The sequence below is a fragment of the Lithobates pipiens genome, unplaced genomic scaffold (genome assembly GCF_037356315.1).
Source record: "Lithobates pipiens isolate NorthernLeopardFrog02 unplaced genomic scaffold, aLitPip1_a1.2 Scaffold_25, whole genome shotgun sequence".
In the NCBI taxonomy this organism is placed as follows: Eukaryota; Metazoa; Chordata; class Amphibia; order Anura; family Ranidae; genus Lithobates; species Lithobates pipiens.
Window position 1 is genome coordinate 9,922,097 of NW_027507787.1, and position 17,864 is coordinate 9,939,960.

The following is a 17,864-nucleotide window of genomic DNA, read 5'->3' on the forward strand; positions in this document are numbered from 1 at the left end:
GCTTAGTGGGGGATCTGTCTGCTGATCCCCGCTGAGCAGGCAGATGACAGGTCCGTGTCCACTCCGCTAATGCAGAGTGGACAGGGACACAGCTCGCTGTTCTCTATGGGACAGTCAGATGGAAAGGGACTGCCTGTTCATTTCCATCAGATGCCATCCAATGCGATCTGCTAGATGGATGGGGGATCGGTTCCCCAAGCCGTCTGCTTTTAGCGGACTGGATCAGATGCAGGCGGGTGTAAACACAATGTTAGGTTGCCATGTATGCAGACGATGTTTTGCTATTTCTAGGGGATGCTCAGTCTACCTTGAAGGCCGCTATGGGGTTGGTGGAAGATTTTGGACAGTTTTCTGGGCTGGAAATCAATTGGGAAAAATCAGTACTCCTCCTAATAGACCCTCTAATAGAACCACTCCCGCAACAGGTTTCCCAAATTAGGGTAGCCGGCCAAATGAAATACCTGGGCATAAATATAACGAGGGATACTGAAATCATTTCGGGAGATAATTGGAGAGTATGAGATTTCAAACCGACTATTTTATAGATACTTACAGGTCAGGCATGCCTTGCATAAACAATTTAGTGGAAATGAACCAGAGTGTAGTGAGATGCCTCTTCTAAGGAAACTGGTAAACGCCAGAACATCCAAAAGGCTAATATCAAATATGTATAAGTATATAATGGAAGCAGGACAGGAGGGAGAGGTGGAACTCTGTAACAGGGGTAGGTGGGAGAAAGACGTGGGGACAATAACAGAGGAGCAATGGAAGTGGGTCCTGGCATTAGGACCTAAGGTCTCGCTCTCCCCTTCGCAAATTATGTCCCACTTATATCTGGTACACAGATCTTACTACACACCTGCAAAATTGTTTTTGTTTGGAAAGAGGCCAAATGCAGAATGTCAAAGATGTGGGGATAGAAGGGGAGACCTGGTACATATGATTTGGCGATGTCCCAAACTGTATAGGTATTGGAGAGGAATAATGGGAAAAATAAATTCTGTGTTTGGGACACCATTGGACACTGAGGCTAGGGTGTGTATTTTGGGCTTAATAGAAGAGGTGGGGGTACCAGGACCCACACAGGTAGCAATAAGTAGATGCTTGTTTCAAGGAAGAAAATTAATTGCATATAAATGGCAAGATAAAAATCCCCCAACGGTTTCAGAATGGGTGAAAGTAGAAAAAGACACTATTGAGAGAGAAATATAATATTTTATATATATATATAATATACAGTGGTGTGAAAAAGTGTTTGCCCCCTTCCTCATTTCCTGTTCCTTTGCATGTTTGTCACACTTAAGTGTTTCGGAACATCAAACCAATTTAAACAATAGTCAAGGACAACACAAGTAAACACAAAATGCAATTTGTAAATGAAGGTGTTTATTATTAAAGGTGAAAAAAAATCCAAACCATCATGGTCCTGTGTGAAAAAGTGATTGCCCCCCTTGTTAAAACATACTATAACTGTGGTTGTCCACACCTGAGTTCAATGTCTCTAGCCACACCCAGGCCTGATTATTGCCACACCTGTTCACAATCAAGGCATCACTTAAATAGGAGCTGCTTGACACAGTAAGGTCCACCAGAAGATCCTTAAAAGCTACACATCATGCCGAGACCCAAAGAAATTCAGGAACAATTGAGAAAGAAAGTAATTGAGATCTATCAGTCTGGAAAGGGTTATAAAGCCATTTCCAAAGCTTTGGGAATCCAGCGAACCACAGTGAGAGACATTATCTACAAATGGCGAAGACATGGAACAGTGGTGAACCTTCCCAGGAGTGGCCGGCCGCCCAAAATTACCCCAAGAGCGCAGCGACGACTCATCCAAGAGGTCACAAAAGACCCCACAACAACGTCCAAGGAACTGCAGGCCTCACTTGCCTCGGTTAAGGTCAGCGTTCATGCCTCCACCATCAGGAAAAGACTGGGCAAAAATGGCCTGCATGGCAGAGTTCCAAGGAGAAAACCACTGCTGAGGAAAAAGAACATCAAAGCTCGTCTCAATTTCTCCACAACACATCTTGATGATCCCCAAGACTTTTGGGACAACATTCTGTGGACCGATGAGACAAAAGTGGAACTCTTTGGAAGGTGTGTGTCCAAGTATATCTGGCGTAGAAGGAACACTGCATTTCATAAAAAGAACATTATACCAACAGTAAAATGTGGTGGTAGTGTGATGGTCTGGGGCTGTTTTGCTGCTTCAGGACCTGGAAGACTAGCCGTGATAAAAGGAACTATGAATTCTGCTGTCTACCAAGAGATCCTGAAGGAGAATGTCCGACCATCTGTTCGTGTACTCAAGCTGAAACGAACTGGGTTCTGCAGCAGGACAATGATCCTAAACACACCAGCAAGTCCGCCACCGAATGGCTGAAGAAAAACAAAATGAAGACTTTGGAGTGGCCTAGCCAAAGTCCTGACCTGAATCCTATTGAGATGTTGTGGTATGACCTTAAAAAGGCCATTCATGCTCGAAAACCCTCTAATGTAACTGAATTAGGACAATTCTGCAAAGATGAGTGGGCCAAAATTCCTCCAGGATGCTGTAAAAGCCTCATTGCACGTTATCGCAAACGCTTGGTTGCAGTTGTTGCTGCTAAGGGTTGGCCCAACCAGTTATTAGGTTTAGGGGGCAATCACTTTTTCACACAGGGCCATGATGGTTTGGATTTTTTTTCACCTTTAATAATAAACACCTTCATTTACAAATTGCATTTTGTGTTTACTTGTGTTGTCCTTGACTATTGTTTAAATTGGTTTGATGTTCCGAAACACTTAAGTGTGACAAACATGCAAAGGAACAGGAAATGAGGAAGGGGGCAAACACTTTTTCACACCACTGTGTGTATATATATATATATATAATTATATTACAAGAAATTAGAAAAAATATGGAAGCAATGGTTAGAGGTGGAGTACCCCGGAATAGATGTAGGTGACTAAGGAACGAGAGGTACGCATGGGGTGAGAAGGGGAAGGGAGATAATGGAGAGAGTACAGATCGTTTCTATTCTTGTGGTTATTCTTTTTGTATTTCTAATTTACTTTTGTTGTATAATGAAATGTACATGATTTATGAAATGTGGTTAAATAGAATGGAAACTAAATGTATTTTCATTGGTCTCTATAGAGAATAATGGGTGGTCCGATTTGGGTCTGCCTGTCCATTTTTCAGATGGGCCCAATCGGTGTGATTGTGTAAAAGGGGCTTAAGACCTTGTTCGCACAGGGCATACCTTTTACAAGGATGCACGGGTGTTCCGTGCATCTCTGTACAGACAGTCCCATTGATGTCATTTGGGATGTAGCCCCTGCACGAACAGCCATTGTTCCCAATTTTACATCCATGTAGCTCTGCATGCATGTCCCTGAGCTCACACGGTCTGCGTTCGTGGTCATGTACCCACACCCACACGGATGTCACATTGGGAATGGCAGCTTAACGTAAATGGGACTGCCTGTATGGGCATGCACAGAACTCCTGTGTGGGTAAACATGGCCCCCCATGGGCGTAAACTTTAGTATGCCACATGGGAACGAGGCTTTAGTACTAGTTTAGCAGGAATTTTGTGTTTATGTGGAATACTATTTTTTTTTGTGAAAATCCATATGATGAACATTTGCGCAACTAATGCGGGGCCAAAAAAATCTGTAGCACACGTGCTTTTAAAAAATGTCTAGTTTGAGGGGTCTTTTCAAATTTTGAAAGCTCTAAGTGAAAAATGAAAACCTCCAGACTTTTTGAGACATTTTTGGGCACGTACGATGTTCACTATTTTTCAAAAAGGCGCAATTTAAACATTTACATATTTGTTGTTTATGTACTCCATACAGGTTAAGCTTTTATATTTAGTAGGGATTTAGCAGGAATTTTCTAAAAGAAAGTAGCTGTGTTTATCTGCTAATTAATGGTTTTAGTGTGTTTTTTTTTTTTTTGTTTTTTTTGTTTTTTTGTTTTTTGCCAATATATTTATTCGCTAAACATTTGCGCAAATACTAGGGGTGCACCAAATGAGTTTTTTTGGTGTTGAAACTATACCAAAAATGAAAAATACACTAGGCCAAAAACAGAAAATGACTGTTTGTATTTTTAAAAATATTTTTATACAGGAGATGGTCAGAGACTGGGGACATGGTACAGGAGAGGGTCAGAGACTGGGGACATGGTACAGGAGATGGTCAGAGACCAGGGACATGGTATAGGAGATCAATGCAGCCTCACCAGTGCCCATCATTTGCAGCCTGACTGGGCCTCACCAGTGCCCAGCAGCCTACCAGTGCATACCTCCCAACTTTTGAAGGTGAGAATGAGGGACATTTAAGGGGGGAGATTGACCTGTGGCACGAGTAGTGCACCACGGCAAAAAGTGGGTGTGGTAGCATAGTAAACTGTGTTGTCTGTGTTGTCCAGGAATGAACAGAGTAAGTGATTTGTACAGATAACTTAATCTGTCATTTCAGGCAGGGAAGCCTTCCCTGCTCTCCATCCTGACATACTCCCCACAGCAGCCGATGGGAGGGGGGGAACCTGGCAGAGCTGGGGGTGGGCAGGAGACAGTACAGGGTGACAGGAGAGCAGCACAGGAATCAGAGTAGGGGGGGGGGGAAATCAGAGTAGAGTACGGGGGGGGGAATCAGAGTAGAGTACGGGGGGGGGGGAATCAGAGTAGAGTACGGGGGGGGGGGAATCAGAGTAGAGTACGGGGGGGGGGGGGAATCAGAGTAGAGAGGGTGGGGGAATCGGAGTAGAGTACGGGGGGGGGAATCGGAGTAGAGTGCGGGGGGGAGAATCGGAGTAGAGTACGGGGGGGGGAAGGGGGGGGGAATCGGAGTAGAGTACGGGGGGGGGGAATCGGAGTAGAGTACGGGGGGGGGGAATCAGAGTAGAGTACGGGGGGGGGGAATCAGAGTAGAGTACGGGGGGGGGGGGAATCAGAGTAGAGTACGGGGGGGGGGGGAATCAGAGTAGAGTACGGGGGGGGGGGGAATCAGAGTAGAGTACGGGGGGGGGGGGAATCAGAGTAGAGTACGGGGGGGGGGGGAATCAGAGTAGAGTACGGGGGGGGGGGGAATCAGAGTAGAGTACGGGGGGGGGGGGAATCAGAGTAGAGTACGGGGGGGGGGGGGGAATCAGAGTAGAGTACGGGGGGGGGGAATCAGAGTAGAGTACGGGGGGGGGGGGGGAATCAGAGTAGAGTACGGGGGGGGGGGGAATCAGAGTAGAGTACGGGGGGGGGGGGGAATCAGAGTAGAGTACGGGGGGGGGGGAATCAGAGTAGAGTACGGGGGGGGGGGGAATCAGAGTAGAGTACGGGGGGGGGGGGGAATCAGAGTAGAGTACGGGGGGGGGGGGAATCAGAGTAGAGTACGGGGGGGGGGGGAATCAGAGTAGAGTACGGGGGGGGGGGGGGAATCAGAGTAGAGTACGGGGGGGGGGGGGGAATCAGAGTAGAGTACGGGGGGGGGGGAATCAGAGTAGAGTACGGGGGGGGGGGAATCAGAGTAGAGTACGGGGGGGGGGGAATCAGAGTAGAGTACGGGGGGGGGGGAATCAGAGTAGAGTACGGGGGGGGGGAATCAGAGTAGAGTACGGGGGGGGGGAATCAGAGTAGAGTACGGGGGGGAATCAGAGAAGAGCAAAGGGGGGGGCGAGAGAACAGTAGGGGGGCAGAGAAGTTGCTGGGCAAGATCACAGAAGGGCCAGGAGAGAGCTGAGGGGCCCACGGGCAGCAGAAAAAAGCTGGAGAGGGGCGGCATACAGAGAAACCAATGCTCCCCATGTTCTTCCTGCAGCTGCTGAATGCCAACTTTTCCTCCTCTCCCTCCTGCAGGCATTCAGTGGCTGCAGGAAAAACATGGAAGACATTGGTTTCTCTGTATGCTGCCCCTCCTCTCAGGCTGGGTCGCAATGGTGACCACTGTAGTTATATCCCTGCAGTGAAGTAAAGAAAAAAAAAGTTCTGGCAGAGTGAAGGAGCAATATGGAAAGCTGGCAGGATTCTGAGGCTGGCACAGTTGCAGACTAGAGCATACAGAGGGTTAAGAAGATTGGTAGAGGAATAGATTGTGGACCAAGAAATGCTGGGGATGAAGGGGGGAGGGGGGGCTGTGAGTGTAGTGAGAGCTGGACAAGCAACCAGAGAGAAGAAAAGTGCTGGGTGTGAGGAGTTAACAGTGTGCAAGTGATGCCGGAAAGATTACTGTACTTCATTTACCTTCTACAAAGCACATTCCGGTCATACAGAGGCACTGGGCAGTAGAACACAGAGATAGGAGAGGATCACATGGCACTGCACAGTGACAGAAGACAGGAGCAGAAATGGTGTCAGATGTCAGAATCTTCCCACATGCAGACACTTCTATCACCGATCGCCATGCACAGTGCTGAGTGATGGGAGGAGGGGAGCAAACTCCACAGCCCGTGCCTCCAATAAATCTGTATACCGGCCGGACTTAACATACTTTGCAGGAGCAACTCGGAGAGAGGTGTCGGGAGGCGGAGCTGGGAGGGAAAGCCGCTCTGTACAGTTTCCTCCACAAAGCCGAACGATACCCCCGTAATGGGCGGCACCAGGGGTGGGGCACCTGGTGAGGCCCCTCCTCATTTTCAGCATTATTATCTGCAAGAATTTTCTTTCGGCAAATTGCCAAAAAGGCAAATTTTTGGCCGATATGTTTCGGCGGCTGAAATTTCGGTGCATCCCTAGCAAATACCACAGGGTCTAAATCAGGAGCACCTTCTTTTTATTCTATAGGTCATATGCTTTCAGAAAATATATGGTTTTGGGGGTCTTTGACAAATTCTGAAAGCTGTGAGGGGGAAAAATGAAAACCTTCAGATTTTTCGAGAAATTTGGATATTTACATCTGTTCAATTTTCACCATTTCGCAAAAAGGCGCAATTTAAAAGTTACAGATATTTATTTTTTCACTCAATACAGGTTGAGCTTTTATATTTAATAGGAATTTTGTAAAATTTGCTGTGTTTTTATCTGCTGCTAATGGTTCTAGTGTATTTTTTGCAAATATATTGGTTTGATAAACATTTGCACAAATACCGTGGAGGTCTAAAATATCAGTAGCACCTTCTTTTTTTTATTCTACTTATCATGTGCTTTCAGAAAATATAAAGTTTGGGGGGTCTTTTACAAATCCTGAAAGCTATAAGTGAAAAATAAAAAACAAAGGAAAAATTGCAAAAATGGTCTAGCTACCTGAGTATAAAAACTGGAGCACAGGGCCTGGCAGCGAAAGGCTTAAAAGCACATTTATTTAAAATCTTGAACAGGGTACTTGCACATCAGCTGCAGATAAACCAACGGATGTATGACCTCATTTGGGTTATATACAGATCTGTGTGTTAGAGTGGTGTGCTACAAGCACCTTTTGATGTGCGAGTACCCTGATCAATATTTTTTTTATAAATGTGGTTTTAAACAATGTAGCTTTTCCTTATATGTGCACCGAGGATACAATTGTAGAATGGCTCAGGAACCTGCAGAGTTCATACATCAGAGCCCAGGGGTGGTTCAACAGTGCTGTTTGACCAAACTTAAAGGGGTTGTAAAGGTAAATGTTTTTTCATTCTATGCATTAAGGTGAAAAAACATCTGACACTGCCTGCGCCCCCAGTCCTCCCGTTTTACTTACCTCACCCCTCGAAAATCCCACGCTCGCCCCCGCCATCCTCTTCACCTCTCAGCCTGGCTGCTGATTGACTGGAGTGGATGGATGAAAGGGCAGAGCAGCCATTGGCTCGCGCTGCTGTCAATCACATCCACTGACGTGGAGAGCCGGGGAGTGGGGCCGTGTGATACAGCAAGTGGCTATAGCCGCCGGCTGTATCATGGGAGCGTGCCCGCAGGTGCTTCTCACCATGCGAGGGAGTTCGCATGAACGTGAGAAGTACCTGCGGGAGGAGGCAGAGACAGCCGCCGAGGGACCCCAGAAGAGCAGGTTCGGGGCCACTCTGTGCAAAACGAGCTGCACAGTGGAGGTAAGTATAACATGTTTGTTATTTAAAAAAAAAAAAAAAACATTTTTTACTTTACAATCCCTTTTAACTGTGTGGTCACGCCCTGAGGTGAGGAGAATTACATAGGGGAGCACAAGAGTGTTGCCACTTTGAATACATTTGAAGTACCATTACAAGAATCAATTTTTAACTGAAAACCCTTAAGCATATCAATTTGATGGACTTTATTATTTAGTGCTTTAGTGCACATATGGGATAGAACATAAAATAAGTTTGCAAATTGTGTCATTATAACTATTGTATATGTTAGCACAATAGCATTTTATGCATGTATGGAATGGAATCATATTGTACTACAAACTTCGTCAATTAATATTGAGCACTGGATATTTATTATTGCACAAATTCACAGGAAATATTTGTTTGCATAGCGCAGCACATTGGTTTTATTAAAGGTTAAATCCGGTAACTGCAGTGTTTTGACATTTAAAATGGTGGGAATATGTGGGGGGGATTCACACTCAGATTTTTACAAAGGTTGGGTTAAGTAACAGTAGGGTCGGTCAGTGGATTTCATTTAAATTAAGTTAATTTAAATCACTAGTACAAAAGGCTTGATTTAAATCAACTCTATTTTAATTCATAATTTTTAAAGAGCAACTGTCATCTCTGTCCCACAGCTGCTCCTCCTCTGACCTGCTGTTGACTCACCGACAGTCCCATTCACTTTAATGGGATGTCTGGTGATGCGGCAGTGACACATCAAGGTGAGGGATGTGGCAGCAGCAGGTGAGTGGATGCCCGCTACCAGGCGCTGCCATGATGGATCTGAAATAACAGGTGCTCTTTAAATGTAAGGACTTATTCTTGCTGGTAGTTCAAATCTTTAATATTTGCAAACAAAATGAAGGTTTCCCATTTAGAATAAGCTGTCAGTTTAGTAAAACACCGATATCAGAACCCATTCAATCATACAATTTGTAGTGTACATTGATTTGCAAAACAATGGGAAAAGGAATATTTCTGAACTTTGTTTTATCTCATAGTTAGTGTGAAATTGTGTGAATTCATAAATGCACAGTACATGTTATCTCAGCTTGCAGAGCTTAGATTCATTGAATGAAATTACCAAAAATTTAAATATTGCAGAATATACAGCTTCATGCTACATAACTACCATATTTGCTTCCTTTTTTTTTTTCAGTTTTTGCCTATACTAACCATATAGGACGATTGCCCCCACCCGAGACTTCATATTTCCTATTTCCTGCTGGAGCCATACCGGGCTAAGCCATACATAGCAAGCAATGTATTCTATTCAGTAATACAAAGCCTACTAAGATTGGCAGAGGCTGTAACATCATCAGCCCATGTCTCTCTGATTCTCAAAGCCAATCCGAGCAGGCTACTGTATGTAGCCTGCTCAGATTGGCAGAAGTTGTTGCTCCAATCCAAGCAGGCTCTGTATTCAATAATGGAATACATTGCTCACCGGGATTGGCTCAGCAGTGTATACTGTATGTAGCCAAAGCTACATATATTATTACCACACATCCATCATCCACACATTTTGTACCCGGTGTATAAGACGACCTTTTTGGGCCTTTTTCTTTTTTTTTTTTTTTTTGTGTAAAAGGTCGTCTTTTACACTGGAAAATACACTGAATAAACTAAATTATTAATTTATCTTAAATAGAAAACTATCTTTAGATACATTTTTACTCCAAAAGCATTGTATTAAAATCAATTTGATAAAAATCAAAAAAATCGGATTGAAATAAAAAAAATATGATTAAAAAAAATAAATAAATCATTTGATTTTTATCCACCCTTCCAATCAGCTTTTGGAGGTAGAAGTATAACCGGCATAATTGACAGTTAGGATGAAGTCGTAGAAGGTATAGAGCGGTGTGTGGTTTCTGATATGGTAGGCAATCATGGAGGGGGCAGCGCTTGTACACAATGGGAAGGGTGTGATTTGCGGGTTAAGGTGATTACATACTAGTAGATTATCGAATAAACATTCATACGATCATTCATAGGAAAGTTCTCAACAGCACTTTCCATTGCGTGACAAAGGTACCGCAAAAAATGTTTGCTTTTTAGCATTTGATTTTGGAGTGAATTTACTTTCCTAAACAAAAATCGCATCCACTGTAAAATTCTTTCAGTTTAATCATTACCATGAAGGAGAATAAGTTGGTGGGGCTTAAAATGGATTTTAAACCCACTTGTAACCTTGAAAACCTGTCCACGTGAAACGTGCTTCACCGTGAATTATAATAAGTTTAGACTGTACCATCAATAAGCTTCATGCATCAGTAAATTGACACCGCTATACCTGAAATAAAAAAAAAAATCGGTGACTCTCTTGCTCCCCTCGTGATGACAGCAATAGCTTTAGATCAGCTAACTTCCTGTTCCAAACCCTTGGTATGGCTTCAGGGTGAGGCAGTTAGGACCAGAGGAAAAATTCTCAATATCTTTGTCAGTCAGTTTCCTGTGTATCCAAATTACATTTAAAGCACTTGATGTACTAACCAGGAGTATATAATGCATTTTTGCAAAACAAAGGAAATGGCTTGATGCTATACTATAGATATATTATAAGTCAGCTCTTACAACATCATCATCATATATAAAGAAAAGCTGTAAACAAATAGAAACGTGACCGCAGAAAAAGACTGCGTGATTGCAGTCAAGTCTGCCCATTTTTTTTTTTCGTTAACTTTTTATTTGGAGTATGTTTGTCTCAAGCCTGTTTGGAGCCATTTACTGTTGACTGACTCACTACCTCTACTGGAAGTTGTGAGACCAAATGAACTACAAATGAATTATTTACAATAATATTGCATGATTTCTAATAAAGCAGGTATGTTTTGATTTTATAAAACAGGGAGCCCCCAAAGTTTGGACCATCAAAAACAAGTTTGCTTTGGCAGCACTCATACGTCTGTCACACAAGCTCTCGTTATGCCCCTTCAGCTTTTATGATCTAAGCCTTTTATATTTGGGAGCCTATCTATCTTCTTGTTCATCTGAACATTGGGATTTAGGTCGCTGTGCAGTCTTAAAGGATCTCACATATCTTTTGTAAGTCAGGATTTACCTGTTCTTAACTTCATGGTAATAACATCTTGTAATTGGGGCTTGGCTAGCCTTTAATTAGGCTAAATGATAATAGAAGGGGCAAAGCTTGAATAGTGGTGTTTTGATCTATAGGGTAGTAGCAAACATTAGTGTTTTTTTGTTTTTCTATTGTGTCAAGAAAACCCACACAGGAAGGTAGGTAAGAGGTGAGGTTATGTATATGAGTGTTAATGGGTGAGGGAGCACATGTGGACACCGTATTATTGTTGGTGGCAGCACATGGGCTTTGTAAGGACTATTGCCTATAACAGACAAACCGGTTTTATGGACAAGTTGTACTGGAAAACCAACCATGACTCTGCAATACCTTTGTTTATCTTTTGTACCAGTTTTATTCACTTGTCTCCATGAAACTGGGTGAAACAGAGATAACTGATGCAAACAGCTTATAAGAGCTGGTTCACAGCAGACACATTTTTATTTATTTTTTTTGCAAAGAAAATTGCATGTATACATTAAAACTCCTAGTTTTTAGTGCATTAGGAAACAGTATTAAGCTGCCTTGAGGGTCATTGAAATGCAATTCAAAGTTTATTTTGGTTACAACTGAATTTTTGGCCTCACACATTTGCACGTTCAGACCTGTTTTATGCATTTAGAGAACAACATGTATAAATGTGGGTAATGATTCTTAAAGGTATTATTGAGGTTAGATCACATATGTCAAACACAAGGTCCAAAGGAAGAATCCAATCCGCCAAGCCCTGGCGCATGGCCCTCTCACCCAGTTTTGGACCCTGGCACTCTACACGGCGCACCCCTGGACCCTGGTACTCTACACGGCGCACCCCTGGACCCTGGCACTCTACACGGCGCACCCCTGGACCCTGGCACTCTACACGGCATACCCCTGGACCCTGGCACTCTACACGGCGCACCCCTGGACCCTGGCACTCTACACGGCGCACCCCTGGACCCTGGCACTCTACACGGCGCACCCCTGGACCCTGGCACTCTACACGGCGCACCCCTGGACCTCCAGCTTTCACACTGGAGGGGAAGGGGCTGGTTTTTTTCGGGCATTACACAGGTGCTATTTTTAGCGCTGTAGCACCTGAAAAACGCCTCAGTGTGAAAGGGGCCCAAGTAGAGGTCGACCGATATATATCGACCAGCCGATCTATTGGCCGATATTTTCCGTTTTTTAATTAATCGGCATCGGCTGATTGAGCTGATAAAAAGGCAGATTTAGAACAGCGGGACTTGGAAATGACTTCTGTAATAGAAGTCAATGCAAGTTGCCTGAGTCTTCATAGAAACGACTTTCCTCCTCTCTGGGCAGTCTGCCAAGAAAAGAGCAAAAAGATACAATGTTTACACTTCAATGAATGAACTCAACTCAGTGTGTAGAGTTCTCAGTTTAACCATTTAAAGACTAAGGGCCGGTTCACACAGCGAGGCGCGGCGAGGCGTCTCCGACTTGCCTCGCCGCGACCTGCGGGGACCTCAGCGGCGACTTGCAGAGGACTTCTGTATAGAAGTCAATGCAAGTCGCCCCCGAAGTCGCCCCGAAGTAGTACAGGAACCTTTTTTCTGAGTCGGAGCGACTCGAGTCGCTCCTCTCAGAACGGTTCCATTGTACAGAACGGGGGCGACTTGCGGGAGCGAGGCGAGGCGAGCCGTGTCGCCTCGCATCGCCTCGCTGTGTGAACCGGCCCTTAATCTTTTCTGACACTTGTTGCTTACAAGTAAAAATCCTGTATTTTCTGCCAGAAAATCACTTATATTTTTTTAGCAGAGACCCTAGTGAATAAAATAGCGGTTGTTGCAATATTTTATGTCACACGGTATTTGCGCAGAGGTCTTTCAAATGCAATTTTTTGGGGAAAAAATACACGAAATTATTAAAAAAAAAAAACTAAAAAACAGTAAAGTTAGCCCATTTTTTTTTTCATCCAAAAGTTTTGACTGCCGGTTTTTATTTTATAGGCTGCTTTCACACTGGAGCGGGCAGGCGTTGATGGTAAAATGCTGCTAGTTTTAGCAGCGCTTTACCATAATTTTAGCGGTGATATTCGGCTGCTAGTGGGGCGCATATAATCCAACTAGCGGCCGAAGAAGAGGTTAAATGCGCCCGGGAAGCACCGCTGCCAAATCGCATTGCATACGCTTCGGCAGTGGTGCCCATTAATATCAATGGGCAGGAGTGGTGGAGGAGCGGTATACACCACTCCAAACGTGCTGCTTGCAGGACTTTTTTTTTTTTTTAACATCCTGCTAGCGCATGGCCTCAGTGTGAAAGCACTCTGTCTTTCACACAGGCTGCAGGGGGGCCGTTTTGCAGGCGCTATTTTTTTAGCCCAAAAGCGCCTAAAAAAACGCCCAGTGGGAAAGGTGTCTGTTTTATGAGATGAAGGGGGATAAAAAAAAAATGTAATAAAATTTTTAAAAAAAATCGGCCTAACATATATCGACATCATATATCGGCCATCGGCCGCCATGATTTCTAAATATCGGCATCGGCCAGAGAAAAACCCATATCGGTCGACCTCTAGGCCCAAGTCCTTTTTCTAAATCTCTAAATGTGATTTGTGTATAAAGGCTTTGTTTCCTGGCCTCGACAGAGCTGATAACATTTAATTGCATTATCTCTCTGGCACCCTGACAGATAAGGGCATATTAATATATAAAAAAAGAAACTGGTAAATCCAGCTGCATTTGACAACTGAGATTATCTGCAGATTTGCCGTCATTTCCTAGCAGTTTATAATTCAGGAAATCTGACTGTCGGTGCCTGTATAACCCAGCAAATGTTTGCAATTTCAGTTTTTTTTTTTGTCCATGTGGAGAAATTGCAAACCTGATTGTGATGCAATTCAGAGTGTTGGTCTTGGTGAACTAACAATGGTGATCTATTTAGTGGTGCAAGTTAATAAAATAACATTTAATTTTTTTACATTAACCTTATCCAGAGACACCTATTTTTTTTCCTACCCGAGTCTCTCCAGCTTCTGCTTTCTAAACCTAAGGCTGCAAAGCAAAGAGAATCCTGGCAAGAGAATGGTTGGTTTTTGGCGTTTCGTTTTGCGGGAGTGATCTCCACGATTTTGTAAACACTGCAAATCGCAGGACGCACTTGCGATCTCTGCTATTTTGAATGGCACCAAATCGTGACGCGATTTTTGCCACGCTTGTCTCCTGAGGAATCACGGGTTCAATAGTGTAAGCATGGGAAGCCCGATGCCCAAAATAAATTCTTGTACCACGGCACAATCACGCCGCAATTTGCCATTCAAAATAGCGGGGACCGCAAGGGTGTCTCACGATTTGCAGCATTTGCGATTTGTGGGCAGAATTGTGGCAAAATGGAATACCAAGATGTGAATGGAGCCTTAAGCAAGCTGGGAACACTGGTGAAGTGACATCCTTGAGTTCCTTGCTGATTTCATGACAGTAACCCTTCTAGACAACAGGGGTGCCCAAGAGCCTGGTGCAAATCAGCACTAATCACTGCTTTTATTACAAGGGGGTACCTTTTTTTTTTTTTTTTTTTTTTGATTGGTGGGGTCTTCTCTCAAAGCAACCCCCAGTGCTGGAGAGCATGTGGGTTGGTATGTACTATACATGGTAGGGGGTTGCCCACTCGCTGCCTCTTTGCAGTTAAGTTACTACTTTGCAAATCTGGTGTGCCAGGTTAGTAGCTACAGTAAAAGGCAGGGGCCACTGCATTTAAAAAAAAAATAGTTTCAAATTGAATACAGTGAAACTTGATCCTATTTTACTAAAGCTTTAGAAAATCCTGGCTATAGTATAAAGGGGGAGGGGTGAGATTTGATCCCCTGCTGACTTTATCCTCTCCGAGTCATTAAGGTTTCAAAGCTGACGTTTGGTTGAACCTTTAGCTCCCTCCACATGTCTTCTATGGGATTAAGGTCTGGAGACTGGCTAGGCCACTCCAGGACCTTAATGTGCTTCTTGAGCCACTCCTTTGTTGCCTTGGCCGTGTGTTTTGGGTCATTGTCATGCTTGAATACCCATCCATCACCCATTTTCAGTGCCCTGGCTGAGGGAGGGAGGTTATTGCCCCAGATTTGACAGTACATGGCCCTCTCTATCGTCCGTTTGATGCAGCGAAGATGTCCTGTCCCCTTAGCAGAAAAACACTCCCAAAGCATAATGTTTCCACCTCCATGTTTGACAGTGTGGATGGTGTTCTTGGGGTCATAAGCAGCATTTATCCTCCAAACACTGAGTTGAGTAGATGCCAAAAAGGTTGCTTTTGGTCTCATTTGACCACAACACTTACTTTCACCCAGTTCTCCTCTGAATCATTAGATGTTTATCTTCAGAAGGCCCTCTACATAAAGCCTACCATTAAAATTATGGACTGATCATTTCTTCCTCAGTGGGCATAAGTACAAAATCAGAATGGGATCAAATACTTTTTTTTTTTTTCCCTCACTGTAATACCCAAGGCACATATAAAATTATAACATCAACAGCTATAACCTAAAAGATAGTAACTCGATTTAAAACACCTGGCACATTTCCCAAGGTCCTACCCTTTTCTGTTTTTTTTCTCCTTTTCTTCTTTCTTTTTCACGCATATCTCAACAATGGATAACTTTTATTACATCTATGCATTTCTATTAAATGGTATTTTCACTGTAACAATAGTTTGTTCATTTGTCCACTTCAATACCGGGCACTTTTTCCTCTTCCTCCCCAGGCCAGTTTTCATCACCGTCACACTTGGAATTTTTCCTTGGTGAAAATAACCCAAATCGGTGTTTTATTATTTAGTACATAGGAAACACTTTGGTCAATACAAAAAAAATGTATGTGTTTTTTTTTTTTTTTTTTTTTTTGTTTTTTTACACATAGTACAGTACAGTGTTATCGTATAACTGGTGTGGCGGTTATCGAACACTGACGTGATGGTATGTAAAAAAAAAAAAATATAAATAAATAAATATATATATATGGTTTTCTAAGCAAAAAAATTGTGATCCTCATTTTAGCCAGAACCGTGCAGCTCTACCCGCCCGTCAATCTTTTATAGGCCAGGCTAGAAGGTGTTAAGCTCAAATTGTTACCATTATAGTGAACATAGCATATGATGGGGGGGAAAAGTACTGTCACCAGCATTTTGATGTTAAAGATATCATAAAATAACTAAAACTAGTCCAGATTGTATTAAATCAGAACTTCAACCTAAAAGGGAATTCTGCTTTACTCTTTTCTCCTCTCCCCCGAGAATATTACCATCAGTATTTTTTGTTACCCATAACACATCTGCTCCTATCTGATGCAATGTGAGCTGTAAGTTCTGTAAAACTGGCAATCTGTTATTGTAGTGTATTATAAAGTGGAACTCTAACTCCACCCCCCCCCCCATGTAAAAAAAAAAAAAATCTACCTACACTCTCATGCTCCAGTGTGTCCCCAACTTACTCCTCCATCCAGTGCTGACAGACCTCTTCTTCATAACAGAACAACTCTCTTGTCATTCTGCCCATTTCTTGTGGGCCTTGCCTGTTGGCGCACTCATGGGGGGGCGTCTTATTGCACAAGTCGGCCTTGCCTTCAGATCTGAGTGGTGCTTGCATATCATTTTGTGACCGCTAATCAGTCCTGGAACAATGCCACCAGTGGGAGAAGAGGAGAAAGTGTCAACCCGCCTGGTAAGTTGACTGCAGGAAAAAAAAAAGTACACAAATACTGGTGAGGGCTTCAGGGGATGGTCTGGAACTTACCGGTAACTGCTTTAGGCATGGGATGAAGATGTAACTTGTGAGATTTACAGCTTGGTCCACAAGTTAAGGAATTACTGGGATGCTGTTATATATTTAGAAAATCTCAGGTGAGTCTGGAGATGTTTTCTTTGCCAGTTAATCAAACTGAACAGAGCAGCAGGTAACGGCTGAGGAGGGGATCACCATGTAGACATCATCTGTACACTTCTGGTTGTTAGAGACATGAGGAGCCTAAATATAACACGTGTATCTAACCAAGAGCTGCAGTTTTTCAAAAACGAACTTTGATGTTCTGTTGTGATTGTACATACATAAAGTTCCCACTTAAGATTCTGAATTGTACTTATACAGTAAAACCCTTTAAGCTGAATGAATTGTTTCCTGCTTCTTCCCTCATTTCAGGTTCCACTGTGTTTGCCGAGATCCAGGGAGTTGTAGAAGCCTGTGTCAAGATGACTGGAATGCCTGACCTTACCCTGTCTTTTATGGTAAAATAAGGCTTTATATATGTACTGTATGTTTCCTCTCTATAATATTTACTCCCAACTCCCGTACCTGTATTCTCCATATGGACCAGAGCAATGTTTAGATTTCAGCTGTGAGTCTATTAGTAGCTTTGTCATTTTAAATGTCAATCCACCAAAACTGATATTAGACGAAATCTTCATAAGTTGTTAATTAAGCAAACTTTCCAAACAGACCAGCACTTGGGGGGTAAGTTGTAGTGAGGTGAACTCACAGCATGCAGTCTCGGATAACTATAATTGTGAATGTGCCACAATGTCAGTATAAACATGAAGGAATTTATTCAAAGTAAAAAGAATAGTCAGTGTTCCAAATGCAGAAAGATTAAAACTTTACAGCCAATTTGAATTAGCTGAGTGCACTTCAGAAAACACAGATTTCTCTTTAGTTAATTGATAGACACGGCACCTTTAATCTTGACCTTAGGGTTATATCGCCACCTTTTGAATATCTGTGTGTTGCCATGTGGGGACTGGACGCCGCGGCCATTTCGTTGTAGCTACAAC

At 43.3% G+C, this 17,864-nt stretch overlaps 1 protein-coding gene across 1 annotated transcript in view; it reads left to right on the forward strand.

Moving 5' to 3' along the window:
- Positions 1-17,864, forward strand: part of AP3M1 (adaptor related protein complex 3 subunit mu 1) — an 83,773-nt gene that overhangs the window by 54,697 nt on the left and 11,212 nt on the right. Inside the window, exon 5 of the mRNA XM_077454042.1 lies at positions 17,236-17,321. Within this exon, the coding sequence (XP_077310168.1) occupies positions 17,236-17,321 (86 nt within the window). The remainder of the gene's footprint in view (positions 1-17,235; positions 17,322-17,864) is intronic.